Raw genomic sequence first — 15,529 nt, forward strand, 5'->3', positions numbered from 1 at the left:
ATTTTAGCATTCACCAGTCATTTAATATATTTGCGTTTTCAGCTATTTAATACTCGGTTACAATCTTGTTATCAGTATTTAATATTTTCCATAAATGCATTATTTAGTAAGTAGTTAAAGATTTATCAGTCAAATTTTAAGTTTGTTATACATGTGACTGCATTGTTTTAGAATACGAGTGTCACTTTAAACATTTCAACTACCGATTGTGCACTGATTTTTATCGTCCTCATAGGTAATAAATTTCGTTTTGGTATACTGTGATCGTTGTATGTAAAGAAAGTCATTTAATCTGGTGTTCTCCTATTACTATATTTAGAAGCGCATTTTGACACACTTGTGTTTGTACTCATGTCGGATCTTATTTAACCAATTGTGTACATAACATTGTTTTGTACTTGTGGTGGTAATCGCGTTCTTGTTGTATCATATTAACGGAATATCCACAGTGTACATTGAATGTAACGAATAATCTTCTTATCTTGATAAGCTCGAACCAACGTCTACCATTTTACTTTTTTAAAACCAATCCATCATGCAACTTTAAATTACCCAAACTTGCTAAACATTATAAAAATTACTTCAATTTTTAAAGTTAACTGAGTTTTCTTGAAATTACGCCCTGATCTCATAATCAATGTTTTATTTACCCAGTACTCCCTTTTGTAAACGTAAAAACGATATCATCCATATAACCGGCATATGTCTTTGGTGGTCTGTCCGTTTCTCACTCATTCGCCTTGCGGTTCCTCAATCGGCGTCATCTTTACAATGTTATCATTTTCTTACAACCTAAAAATGTGCCAGCGATATAGCTACTCCAAACCATATATATACATGAAGGTAACTGCGCCACAGAATAAAATGCTTAATGTGTCCGGACTCGATGCCCTTCTGGTTGAACTTCATATAAGCCGGCGTAAATGTCTTATTGGTGAAAAAACGTCCTCCATCGTCTAGACGGCACATTTAGTGGTCACTATGACGATATATTTGCGACTGGCGATTTAAAATAAATATTGCCATCTGCAACAAACAAGATGAGTAGGCTGATTGCTTCCTACAAGCGGAGCAGTTCATTAATTCCCCTACTGAGCAATCGAATGCTCTCATTCAGTTCATGTTAATGACATATCACCACCATGTTCTTTCTAGTTTCATGGCGGACCAATTTATCCCAGATCGCTTTTATTGCCCTATTTAATTACGTATAAAGGAACGTGTTTTATCGTGAAACATCAGTAATGAGATCATTTAAAGCTTACATTGGCTCACGTTCGCAATCGTTAGCAAACTGTTATTTTTTGTATCCTCGTTGCATGTCAATGAACACTGGAAGCTGGGAAGCAAATCGCAAACGTAATCCTCGAACACATGTTATGAACAAATGACTAGCCTTTGATATCAATAATCAATTAATGTATCTTTTTAAATATTTTTTGACGACATTCAAGATGGGATAATTTACTAACAACAGACCATCTTGACTGACCTGTTCTAGACCAAATTTATTAAAAACGATTATTTTCACACCGCCAATACGTACACTGACCCATTTTCTTTTAATTTGCTTATAGAGATATTTCAAAAAATCAAAAAAATCTGATATATTGAATTTAGAAACTCTTCTAATTAATGAAAAAAATAATAATTCTATTGACACAACCATAACACATCAAAGCAGCCGATGACCTTTATTCAAACTGCCTTTCAGCTTATCGGATCGGCGGCCGGCAAAAAAAAAAAAAAAAAAAAAAAAAAAAAAAAAAAAAAAAAATATATATATATATATATATATATATATATATATATATATATATATATATGTATATATTTAGCTATGAATGATACTAATGGGGTAAATACATGTATTCCCCCAAGAGTCTTGTTAGGTGTCCGGCAAAGAGCACAGACGTAACGTAACCTTGGCTAAAGCTTCATCGGTTCTCTTAAAGTACGCATATTCTTGTGGGATAACTGTTAACTCCCTATATGGCATGGCAATCTGTTATGCCGCAAATGATCAATTAATCAACGAAGCGCTGAAACCAGGATTTGTCTGATAAATAATGGGATGTTCTGATTGCCAAAAGATTACGTCCAACAGTGCGTGGTATGACGAGATTGTATTTAATACTTTTCTTGCTTTCCCTTACAGTTGGAAATACAAATTTATTTGAAATACCAAGTGGGTTTTCTTTTACTATTGATAGTGCATTTTGAAACATATAAATGCATTGTTTGAAGGTTTCGAAATGTAACCAACAAAACCAGTTTGTTAACACTTATGTTTTTCGAAGCTGTGATCCAGTTAGGAAATTAGGGATACCCGTAGGTTGGCAGACCACGTGTGGGAATCCCTCCAGTGCCGGAGAAATATAGCAAGATCGACCTTGTTGATATCCGGTCTTCTCCTTCATATCAACCTTCAAGAATCTATACCAAAGGCCGACCTAGGACATCAATCGCGATGGAGGATCAAACCGGAGTATGCATGTATATTATGGGCCACGTGCACTCAATTTCAAAGAAGAAATAAGTGAAAATAGTGTTTACATACTACGCCTTTTGTACCCAATATCGATTTTACTCTAGAATTAATCGTCACCTGATGTAGTCACCCAGCCCATATTTGACGGGTTCAAGTCGTTCCTCGGAAGATGGGAGACATTAAGACTGAAGTACGGATATTGCGTAAACTTGTTTTAGTCTAACTGTATAAAAGGCGACCTTTAGTTGTGTAGCTGCGTACGTATTTTAACCCACATTGCGCTAGAAAAGAAACTATTATATAATTTATAGTAGATGAAATGATGATGAGGTTTTATTATTGAGACGAATGAGTTTTATATTATTATACAAGTACCTTCACATGGTTCAGTCAACATTTGTGCGATTAGAGTCTCCCACTTGTAGATATCGAACCATTTATAATAACATCCTTGCTAATCTATCGTCCATTAATGTCCTTCAGAAACTCTGTTAATTACGGTATGGCTACAGCTTGTCAAAACGTTAACGGTGTGTGCAATTATCAAAGTTGTTTGTACCAAAACGACATCTTGACTCGTAAATCGTCTAGAACGGAAACGCCTAGGGAAATCTAAGTCCTTACTCTTTTTTGGAGACCTAAAAACACCATGTTTAATCTAAAAAACAATCCTGTTATCTTTGTCTTTCAGTATGCCTAAGCCTTTTATAGTTAATGCTAGCTTATGGAACATACATGTCTGGGTATTTTTGTACTCCGTTGGTATATGTTTTTATGTATATTTTATAAATATCCTTGGGAATATTATTCGAGCAGACCAGGTTGAATGTTTAAAACGAAATGAGTCAACAAATATGCGAACTACCATGCATATAAGCAGATTATCTATCCAACTGAATGATCGTATAACAGTAACCAAGTATCTTATGACTGCAAAACCAACAGCCAGCATGATTGATGCACTGAATAAATTTCTAAAGATTACCAAGTATTCACAATAAACGCATACGTCGACACCAAGGCCCAAATCAGATGAAAATATAAAGGAAAAAATAAATATAATTGTATAATCTATGATCCAAGCCAGAGACTGCAAGAACAATAGACTAATAGAATAAGAGGCCCAACAATACAGTCCTATGCAATATTTATAAACGACTAGAGAAACAAGCTCAGTAGCCGAAAGTTGAAACATAAACCCCGTTTAAATGGCACAGGGTCAACACCAAATTCATACAACACAAAAACAATCTATCACAGACCAGAAACATGGAACAACAGCACAACACTCCACAAACAACACAGTACATACATACTACTAGTATATAAATAAAATCAAAGCTTTGGTGGAAGCATGGAATAAGGGTTATATGTGAGTTATTACTGGGCTTGTGCCTGTAATTTTCATTATATATTCATTAATTAATGTCGGAGAAATTTGAGACCAACGTAATAAATTTCCTTTGGAGTTTCTTTTTAAAAAAACTAATGAATATGCCTGTTTCATGGAAATGAATGCCGTTTTATGCCGGATATTTCTGCATTTATTTACAGCGAACATATTATATTTCCATGCAATGAAATAAAAATAATGTTACAACACGCCTTGTTGGCGACTAAATTCTTTCACTTCTATAACTCATCTATTTGTATGGCATTTAAAGTAACATGCCCGAACAAAATGTCTCTTGAAAATCAACTCGCTGTTGTCCTTGAATACGCCAACAAATGAGGCTATGAATTTAATTTCAGTAAATGCCAACTAGTTATATTCCAGAAAAACATTCCTCGTGAAACAACAGTACCATTTGGGCAGCAAACACTGGTCAGCGTACACTCTGCTAAACACCTCGGTGTGAACTTGAGGTATAATTTAAGTTGCAGTGAAACTATTTACAATCGTCTACGAAAAGGATACTCCTCCCTTTTCAGTGTACTTTCAATTGAAAAATCAGAGGGCGATGTTAACCCTTTGACAATAGCCCCTCTCGTGACAAAAGTAAGCATACCCACAGCACTGTACGGCGCAGAATTATGGTCCAACGTTTCCGCTACATCAATGCTGCGATTAGAAAGATTCAAGCGCCTAGCAGCTAAACGAAGTCAACATTTACCGACATCGACACGCACGGATATGGCCCTAAGCATGCTAGGCTGGTACACAATGGAATACGACATCCATAAACGTAAACTCATGTTCCTGCAAAAACTTTGTACTATGCCCACCTCATTGCTAACTCGCCAAATATTCAACTATAGACTGAACCTATACATAGCAAAGGGATTTCAACATCAGACAGGCTACATTACGGACATTTCACTTTTGCAAAAATACGAACTGATTGGGTCTTTGAATGTGTACCTTAAAACATCCATATTCCCAAGTAAAAGTAAGTGGAAACAAATAGTCAATCGAACATTATCACTGTATCACAAAACTCAGTGGCGAAGAAGAACCAACTCCGATGAGGATTTCCGAAGATTCCAAAGCGTCCATGAGTCTATTGCCCCATCCATTCTTTGGTTGAATGCACAGTCACGCACGGAAATCATTCACGCCATAAGTGCAACCAAGGCCTTAGTTTACAGACAATTTCAACCCGAATACACGTGTAAACTCTGCAAAACTGAAACAAGTGATATTATAATGCATACCATTATCATCTGCTCAAAAACTGGCAGCCTCAGAAAAACTTTTCTACACGAAACTAAAACATTATGCGGTCAGCACATATATACGTTGCTCGTAAGTTCGGATAATGAATATCTAATGCGTTCACTCTTCCAGCCAAACTTCATCACTGCTTTCAGTCTCCCGGAGAAAACTTTTAAGATGTTTCTTAAAAAAGCATGCAAATTTGTTCACGACACTATCAGTCTGTACAATAAAAATAATAGTGTGTAAGTGTGATAAAATATTGCTTGCATTTTGTTGCATAAGTACCCTAACATACACATCTTAAACCTGCCACTAAATGCTTATTTTTCGTTTTCGATAAGCTCTTAGTTATTTGACGGGTAAATATACAGTATGCATGCGTGCACATATTGAATGCAAAATTTGAAAGGTTGGTTCAATCATTATAACCAATCATTTGTAAATAATCATACAACTATATAATATGTATAAGTAATGTACTTTTTGAACATGTATTATTCATATTATTAACTACATTGTATGCCATGTCACTTATATCATATGTTAAATCACTGAAAAGTGGAATAAAAGAGAATATATGCATAAAATGCATAGTCACCACAACTGTTCTCTTTTTTTATATATATTTTCATTAAACATACCATTCAAACGCAGACACACACGAGTACAATAAAAATATGTGGGAAATAACAGCTACTAGTTATATATAATTATCCTAGACGCTCAGAGTGTTGAACCTGGAACACAGAAAAACAAAACCAGGAAATAAAATAAACGTTTAAAACAATTTGGCCGAAAAAAGAAGTTGCAATGTGAATTATACAAAGAGGTTGTATACATGCAGTCTCATAACACGCCATGCAACACAAGTATTAACAACAAAGTAAAACTAAATAAAGATATGATGCATTATGAGCAATACGAATCATTACATATGATCATGACACACAATTATAAGCACAGCATCCTAAATATATAAAGAAACAAAACGATAAGACAAAACCTATTAATTAAATTTATAAAAGGGGAGCAAGGGCCGGTCCAAATTTAAAATATAAACACTGATCGGCTGGCGGCGCGCTTAACAATGAAAGCGCTAAAAAGCGCCACATATCAGAAAACTAAAGAAAAAGAGTGACGTCAAATCTCTAAATAATTATTGTATTTAAGCTAAATCCTTAAAATAGTTATGCCAATGAAGTTGCACACACAACAATAATGAATAATCAAAAGTGTTACAATATGATGTATTATGGTATAAGTTTATAAGTTTATAAGTTTATGTATATGGTATAAGTTTATTTGGCAATACTCGATACAATATTTGAATTTTAATATATGTGTTTTATATTTGTGTAATGTGACAATAAGCTGTTAATGCTTAATAAGTAAAAACTATTTTTTCTGTTTTCTTTCTATTAAATGCCTTCCATCAATAAATAGAACAACTATAAAAACACACACTATATTGATGTTTAATTAATAACAAGCCAAGAAGATACAGACTCTAAATTTGAAATGGAACTAAAGTCGCAAATAAAAGAAGTAACAGCCGTGATGGGCAAACACCTAGGCAGGAATAGCCGCCTGACACTATGGTTTCAGAAAAAGTAAAATTAAGGCTCATATCAATTCCACGCAGTAATGTATTTCCCGAGTCGAATGAAATCTTGAATTCAATCGTCTGGCTCTTGCTATACGTATCTGGCGTTGGGCATTTGACCATAGTTGTGTGCACATACTCCCCGGTTGTATTTTTTCCTCCAAATTGACAGACAATATTTTTGCAAATTGCTCTGTGAAAGTTTCTACCAAATACTCGGACCTTTGTGACCTCATTAAGTGGCCCTGCATTTGGAAATATCCTAAACACCCCTGGATCTGGTGAGCTAGTTTGAAGACTGCAAGCTTCGCTTTTCAAGTCCGTAATGAATGTGTCCCAGGCCCTTTGCCATTTTTGCAGTGCCGCTTTTCTTTCACTTTGATTCATGGTGCTGTAAGTCAAGGAGTTGATTGCAAGTTGCTTTAAGTCCTTCAAATTCAGTCCCCAAGCCATAAATGCTTCATACCAGTCTACCGTGAACTCGTTATAACCCATCGCGCCTGGATCATCTGCGCCCATGACAACTGGTATTCCAGACCGAATATAGGTCATAGCTGGATGGTGACGCTGATCTGTGACGTATCCTAGCAGCATGTTACTTACTGGATTGGCTTCAACAGCGATTCGCCTTTCTTTCAATTCCTGCATGAGATAGGGATGTTTTATAAAGCCGAGACCGTGTCCAACTCGTTTTGTATTAAGAATTAAAGCTTCATAGACATTCTGTAGCGCTGAAACCTCGTCGCCAGGGTTTGTAGAAGCCAATATATCATCCGGCCAGTTGGTTTCAGCATTGTGAAAGTAAAACTGGACACTCTGGTTGCCTGCTTCGGCAAGATCGTCAATGAAATGAAGAAGTGAATAACCTTTATCCTCTTCAGCAACTAGATCGAATCCAGAGACAATATCCGGATATTTATTTCGTAGCCTTATAGCGAGATTAATACCGTTCATTACTTTTTCCCTACTCTGGAATCGTTTTCCGACGATTATATCTCTATAACCAATAAATTCTGGATGTTCGGTTTTGAATTTATCCAGTTCGTCACGGACGACCTTAAACCATGAGTCAGGTATGCCGTCTGTGTCCAAATTCTTGTGACCACCAGGCGATGAATCGTCTAGAACATATAGACCCTTTGCGCCAAACCTGGCTTCAAGGTACTGGACATTTTCGTCTAAAGCCGCTTGAAACATTGCTCGCAAGTGATGCCGAATATATCCTTGAAAATGTGTCAAGGTATTTCCCGCTAAATCAAACATTGGGCCCATTTCGACCCAGCGAGTATCAGAGTCAGTTGGCCGTGCTTTGGCGTTATCATCCATAACATTTAGCAGAGTTATGTGTGAAAGTATATGACTCTTAATGGGATATCGGTTCGCTAATCGCCAACCCGAGGGAGCAGTGTTAAAGAAGTTTAGCTCCCACTTGTTGTTAACGTACAGGTAGTTCCGCAGGTCACTGTTGTAGATGATGTCAAGCATAACCCTTTTGTCTAGAAAGTGACCTGAATTTAATATATTTCCTTGTTAAAGTAGCACAATGTTAGGTATCAATGCAATAAGTTATGTGTCTGTTCCATTCCCTTTAAATTAAGTTCAGTAAAACTGTTTACATTGATAGCGTTATGTGAAGCGTTCGATACGGTTTGGAAACTATGAGTAGGCATTGATTATCATGAAACACAGCAGTCTCATTAAATAATGGTTATTGTTTTTCCCATAGTTTCTAAATACTCGCGATCTTTTGTAATTCAAATTTTGAAAAAAGAAATACCTTGATGAATGTGCATATTCCCTCCTTTCGGCAGTTTCTTTAACACGGAGTAAACTTTTGACGTCCGAATTGTAGGGAGAACCAGTTCGATAGGACGTGACGGTGGAAAGTCGTGTCGGGTTCGCTCAAATTCTTGGCGTTTAAGAAAGTCGAGATAATCCTTAACAATGTTTTCATCCTGCGAATTAGAAAAGGCAAGGATAATAACGGAATCTAAACATCGAGTTCTCGCCTTTTGGAAACTACCTACAAAAAAGCAAGATTTTTAGCATTATTGGCATTTGTGGGCTTGTTATTCGATCAAATATCTGTAAGTCGTGTCCGAATTGGAAATACTCGGGTATTTAAAGACGAGTTACCCCCCTGATGTCTCTAATCTTAATCTGTTTCTGTATACATAGTGGATAATTGTGTTATTGAAATTCAAATTCGTATTCTATTATTTCACCTAGTGAGGATCATAAGTTCACTCGGTGATATTGTTTGCTATAAATAAATCAAACTTTTTTTGTTTGATTTATATGCTTAATATTGATATTAAGATACATTTAATTACATTTTACACTGATCAATCTCTATGAACCAAAGTGAAGCAAACACCAAAAAGTGTAATTTGGCCATTGAGCTTAATATTCAATGCTTTCAAATTAAACTACGTGCTATGTTCATCACAATAGCTTGCCGAGATAAAATACGACAACATCCACTATATCATTTGAAACGTCTTATATGTTGACGACTCACATAGCAAACTTTGGCGTTTATGATGCACGTTTTATTAATTCAGATTGGTATAGTTCATCCCAACACATTACAGGGACTCATCCTGTAGCAATACATTAAAAAGACCTTGTTTATATACAAAATGAAACACTTAACCTAAACGAGAGGCATGCCACAAATTTATTACATAAAAATAATTATAAACAGAGAAAGCTTCCTAATGTTAATAGGAAATATTGTAATTTTTTCATCGTGTGTTAATGCGCGTTTTTCATTAGCATATAAACACCATACACATATTTAAAAAACAAGTGTGCTAATGTTCTTTTACAAAAATTAACTAACCTTTGACAGAACAAGATTGTTGGCTGCGTATGCTCGTTCCTTCTCTTCCAGAAGGTCTCTCTGTCTCGCATATTTGTACTCCGTGTCCGTGGTGGCTTTTACGCAAACGGACAGACACACGAACAACATTGCCAATTTCCGCCAATCATGCGATATGATCCAACCCATTTTCAATTAAATTGTTAATCCCAGAGCGCTCAGTTGCGTTATGAAGTTTTCACAAAGTGAAAACAAATACCCGTCGATATTCAGTTAGTTTTTTGTCTTTGCTATACAAATGATACACGTCGCAATAATCTCTAATCTTTGAAGTATTTGACTGCGCGGTGTTAAATGAAAGTATATCTTTTCAATCTGTACAGGTATTTTGTTATAGTCGGCCACAGTCAATACTGTAATCAAAGATTATTCATACTCGCAATGTTCTGTATTAAAAACAATACAAAATTAACCTGTCATTTGTATTGAATTCACTATATCATATTTCTTGCAAGATAACCCGTGAACAACTGAACTATTTATCATTTTATTACCGGTTGCCGACGTCTTACCCCTGTTTTGATACCGATGAAATCAAACTTCGGCTACCGACGAAATCGAACATTCATTCGAATACCGCCGAAATCCAACTTCAATACCCTTGAAATGCAATGGAAGCCATAGTTTTTGGCATTTTTGCGTTCTTGTTTGGTATTCTTTCTTTAGAATATAAATTAGGTGCATGCAGTATGTCCAACTGATTTTAAGATACTAGTATTACGACAGAGCTTTGTACGAAATCTTAAAATCGTAGGTCGTGCAGTGCATAAACGATACAATCATGTTATGATCGACCCTTACATATTGGCAACATCGATAAAGGCAATTGACACTGGCCAGCTAGCGGAAGATTAATTAATACGTTTGATGATATTAGTATATACGTATGTGAATACACTATAAACACCTTAACATTACAAACTGATACGTTCTAAATTTAAAACGATTTAAATTGATTCTGCTCAAATCTTCGAAAATAGCAAACATGCTTAAAGTTACGGTGATAAAGTGTATGTGTATGTTGATGACAGAAAAATCGCAAAAGATTGAACGTTTTTATTACGTTTCTGACGACTTCCAAGAGGGTATATTTTACCACCAGCAGAACATTATGGATGACTTCATTTTGATGACCTAATTTATTAAAAAAATTACACTGTCAATACAAAATTCTAAAACGATTTCTTTTATATTTCATAGCTATTCAGTTTCATTTGAAATAATACTGTAGCAAAGTTTATGAGAATTCTGGAATTATACTCTTTTGGTCTATCAATAATTCTTTAGATTTAGTTAATGATTTTGAAAGAAGACGATATAAGGTCTTAGTGCTTAATACCTACGACGTTTCAACGCTCTATACATCTATTCCAAAACAATAGACAAACAATTTGACTCATATTATCGAAAAAACTTTAACTTAATAAATTAAGGAAATTTTTCCCAGAATTTATATATGGTCATTACTAAAGTATACCTAAGTACAAAAGTAGTCTTAATTCGCTTATTGCTAATAGTGTTGCTCATTCCGATTTTTATGGTAATGTCTTAAAGAAAATTCGTATAATCAAAATGTTTCAAGCAGGTAGTTGGGCAGATAGACTCAATGAATTGCTTGGAATTAATTTAAACCGTTGATATAAAGGCAATACTTTGAAGCTAATTGCCTTCTAGTTTTTGAAGATTAATTCCTGAAACAAAATATAGGGTTGAATATAGAATCCATTCATAACAAAACTTTCAGTCCTTTGATTTTAGGAACATTTTGCTGATTCATGTCATCTTTAAAACCGTCTTTGGCTGGCTCGGAATGCTTTGGCATGTGACGTCATTTTCTTAAAATATTTTACATAGGTAATCATTTGGAAGAAAAAAAATAGCTAATATATGTCGCTTTTATTTTTAATAATGTTTTCATTATTTGTTCCCAGTTTTAGTACAATGATGCTTTAACTTATATGAAACTCCATGATCACACAGTTTTAAACCTTTAATTTTTAAGGCAGATTGTGTGTGATGCTCATAGTTTCAAACAATGACTGCATCGTATCTTTTAAATGTTTTTGTGTTAGGTTCTCTGTATTGTATTCCTCCGTTTGCAGATAAAGTTGGGATCTCTAGTCATTGAAGTAGTTGGGGTTTACCTATTAGTTTATTATTATTTGTTTACTTTTTAAGTGCCCTCAAGTTAATGCATACTTTGTTAAGATTAGACCGACTGACCAGATGAGAGGACACTCTTATAAAGCGCTCGACTTATACTTTCATGCCATGCGGCAAATACTGCGTATAGCGTTACATGAAAGTACAAGTCGAGCGCTTTATAAGAGTGTCCTCTCCTCCGGTCAGTCGGTCTAAGCTCATCCGTATAAGTATGAGGAGGTAAGTTAACAGCCTCGTTGATCTGTTGTTACATGTTTTTTGTATGTGAATTTTAGTTTTTGTGTTCTTTATTTTTGCTGCTTACCCTGTGCCAATAAATGGGGTTTATGTGAAAACAATTGGTTACTGAGCTTACTTCTGTAGTTTTTCACATAAGTATTTAAAGAGATCTTTATATTGTGATCAGTCGTATTCTATAGAATGTTAAAACAAGTAATTTTAATCAGAGAAAACATATCATTCTATCAACAAGAAACAGAACTCTTCATCTTCGTTTGAGCATAGAAATAGAATTATTATAATTGATGAAAGCATAGCCAACGGATGAATTGAATGATGTTGCCAGTGATGCTGGTGGCTGATAAGCGTAATCGAAAAGTGGTAGAAAAAGTAATCGCTTAAATGCTGAATGTTGAAAATACAAAACTACTGCCTTTAAGGTGAAGGAGTCGGCTACTGCACTGGAATAGTTCATATATTTAAGTCTATGAAATGTACTTGGATGACTGGTTCGTATATTGTACGACATCACAATATTTATGCGAAAAGCTACAGAAACAAGCTCAGTAGCAAAAAGTTTAAACATAAACCCGGTTTAATGGCACTGGGTAAACGCCAAAGACATAGAACATAAAATCACAAACAAGAAACATGGAAGAACAGCATAAAACTCCATAAACAGCACAGTGCATACATACTATATTTAAAAATCTAGGTATGTTTATCAAGAATTGTTAGGTTAAAGCCTATTCGAGGGCGTTGCTCTAATGAGAATATCAGTCTTGTTTGGTTGTGGGGCATGACGCACAGACAAAATTTGACCATACCTATAGTTTTCCTGGTTCTTTGAAGTGCAGCGCTTTACTGTGTTAACCTACCTATATGGCAACATATGAAACGCCATAAATGATCAATTTATTAACGAGGCTCTTTTACAAGCTTATTTAAATGAATAAATGAATCTACTGATTACTAAAAGGTTACATCTAACAGTGCGTGAAATGACGAAATTATTCTTTAATACTTTTCTCGCTTGCCTTAATAAAAGGGGTCTCCATTTAAAAAAGAAACATAATGAGGCCTCAGTTACAATTTGCAGTGATAGGGGCAAACATCATATATAAAATATATCCAACATAATCTGTATCTACAAACAACTACTTAGCTGTGTACTAATAAGAAAGCTTAATCTCTGATGGGGGTTCCTATAGGGACGTAAAATGTAGCCAGAGTAGATATGTTCATCAGAATGGGATGTGGGTTCCGGGTGGCCGAAACTCCTGCAGTCTTCATAACGTTAAACAGTCGCTAGGAACATTCAATAAAATCGAAATACAAAATCAGTCTAACTAATACTTATGTGAAAAACTACAGAAACAAGCGCAGTAGCAAACCGACTGCTATGCTTGACGAATTGGTATATACCATATACTTATATTGTTAAACTATATTCGTTTCATTTCACGTATTTATGCATTGTTATAATTTTGACTTTTTTCTCATTATTATGCTTACATTATAATCAAATATGTCCTTAAACTCTTTAAAAATTAAAAAAAATGCCATTTAGCAAGCCTTGTCGTAGAGACGATATATTCCTCGTCTAAATCCCTCACATTGTTGGGATTAAAAGTTACATTTTGTAGTTTTTCGTTTTCTTTGTATCCTTAAAATTGCGTCATTTACTTTATATTGCATTAAATAGTTAGTCATCACAACTTTTCTCGTTTTGTTTTAAACATTTTTATCAAGCAAACCATTCTGACATAGATACACAATAAAGAACAACACAAAATATCTATATACTAATAGGTACTAGGTTAACATAATTAATAATTCTAACTAACGTATATACATATGTTTAAATCATATGTAACTCATGGGCAGTAAGTTTATAGTAAAGTCAAATTCTTTTCTTTAATGCATTTTTCAAATTAAAAAAAACAAACAATGAAATTAACGGTTAAATTGGCATTACATCGTCATGAAACAAAAGTGAACAATCTCCACATAAGGCAAAATTTAAAGGTATTAAACAATGTCATCATCTGGAATAATCACAAAATAATAATCACAATATGACGGGAAACCAGTATTTTATAAAAGTTGGTTTAACTAAGAAATAATATACATTATTTATATAGATATAAATATACATTTATGATTTTTTTAACATATGAATGTTTTAAGCAAAAGAAATAACTATCTAGCCTTGATAATTCTTAAAACCTGAAATACAATCAGTTGTTTTTTCCTATTCAAAACCATGTTAAAACAAAATTAGGTAACGCAAACATAAACAACTTACAACCAAGACACATTTCACAAAACTATACAGGGTTCAAATAGAGGCTTATCATGATTTCAAAATTGAAGAAAAATGGACGAACTCCTGCAAAAAAATCAACACAAATGAATGATAAATTATATAAAAAGAAACAAAAAAACATTTCAATCAATTACAAACTTTTCAAATTTATAATGGTTACAAGCATACTAGCAACAAAAAGTCTATTATTTAAATATAAACTCAAAAACAGTAATGTTTGTATATAATGTTTAAATAACAGTATAAGAACCTTAAAACAACTGTTTTGGGAATTTTCAATAGCTCGGGATATCATGGTGTAAGCTAAGCAACTTTTGGAAAGAAAATGGTATTGCCATTGGAATTACAAGACGTAAAGCTTTCTCTTGGAGAAGGTATGTATAACTACAAAGGTGTATTAACTTCATTGGATTTTTTTTTTCATTTTATTGCATATAAGAACTATTCAAAAATTCCAATCAAGATTAAGGCACACATAGCACTATCTAACAATAAAATTTTGTCACACAGGCAAACATGGAATTTAATAAGTACAATCTTAGTAAAATACAACAGGATCACACTTCCTGTTTTTTTTTCTATAAACTCTTTGAATCAGTAGTCGACTGCGTGTATATGTGTGTGTGTTCTCTTGTGAATACAAAACTATGTATAGTTGCATGTGTACTATATTTTACCATCCAACTTTCATAGATGTATTTATTTAAGGAATGAATTGCGGGAATGTTGTCTTTATCGGACTCCACAACTTTAACCATCCGACTGCGTTCATCTCCCCAACATTGACATCAATCGCGCAATTTAGTACTTATATTGACACTAAAAGTTCATTATTTCATTGAAGAATTGTTGAAAACATATTTTGTTTCATTTAAAAAGAACTTACAGAAATTCTTTCTCACAAATTCTGTAAATAGAACGACCCGACCGTAACCGGAAACATTTTATAAAATGACGTCTCAAAAACGCGGGAAAAATCAATCGTTTCAAATCTGTTTTAAACGTAAAATTGAAACACTAATGACAAAAATACCTTTAACATTTCATATTTTTACACTTTCTAACATGTTTATTTAGGTTTTTCGGGGCCTGCTGACACAATACAAACAATAACAAGATAAACAATATTCGATTTTCCATGTTTATTGCTGTGAGATGATTTGTGACTTGAACATATCCGA

General features: G+C 34.2%; 1 protein-coding gene across 1 annotated transcript; it reads right to left on the reverse strand.

Moving 5' to 3' along the window:
• Nucleotides 1–5,682: 5,682 nt before the first annotated feature.
• On the reverse strand, nucleotides 5,683–9,855 carry LOC128209370 (adenosine deaminase AGSA-like). The gene is made up of 3 exons (XM_052913390.1): nucleotides 9,599–9,855; nucleotides 8,531–8,708; nucleotides 5,683–8,261 (listed from the first exon to the last, which is right to left on the reverse strand). The coding sequence occupies exons 1-3, from the start codon at nucleotides 9,764–9,766 to the stop codon at nucleotides 6,658–6,660; spliced, it is 1,950 nt and encodes a 649-aa protein (XP_052769350.1). The 5' UTR covers nucleotides 9,767–9,855; the 3' UTR covers nucleotides 5,683–6,657.
• Nucleotides 9,856–15,529: the final 5,674 nt, after the last annotated feature.

The sequence above is a fragment of the Mya arenaria genome, chromosome 11 (genome assembly GCF_026914265.1).
Source record: "Mya arenaria isolate MELC-2E11 chromosome 11, ASM2691426v1".
Classification (NCBI taxonomy): Eukaryota; Metazoa; Mollusca; class Bivalvia; order Myida; family Myidae; genus Mya; species Mya arenaria.

What these genes read in the sequence shown, in the direction of transcription:
- LOC128209370 (XM_052913390.1), bottom strand. Translation starts at nt 9,766, where the DNA reads ATGGGTTGGATCATATCGCATGATTGGCGGAAATTGGCAATGTTGTTC. An exon ending in ACAATCTTGTTCTGTCAAAG is followed by an intron (nt 8,709 to 9,598) that starts GTTAGTTAATTT and finishes TCTAATTCGCAG; the next exon opens with GATGAAAACATTGTTAAGGA. An exon ending in GAATATGCACATTCATCAAG is followed by an intron (nt 8,262 to 8,530) that starts GTATTTCTTTTT and finishes TATTAAATTCAG; the next exon opens with GTCACTTTCTAGACAAAAGG.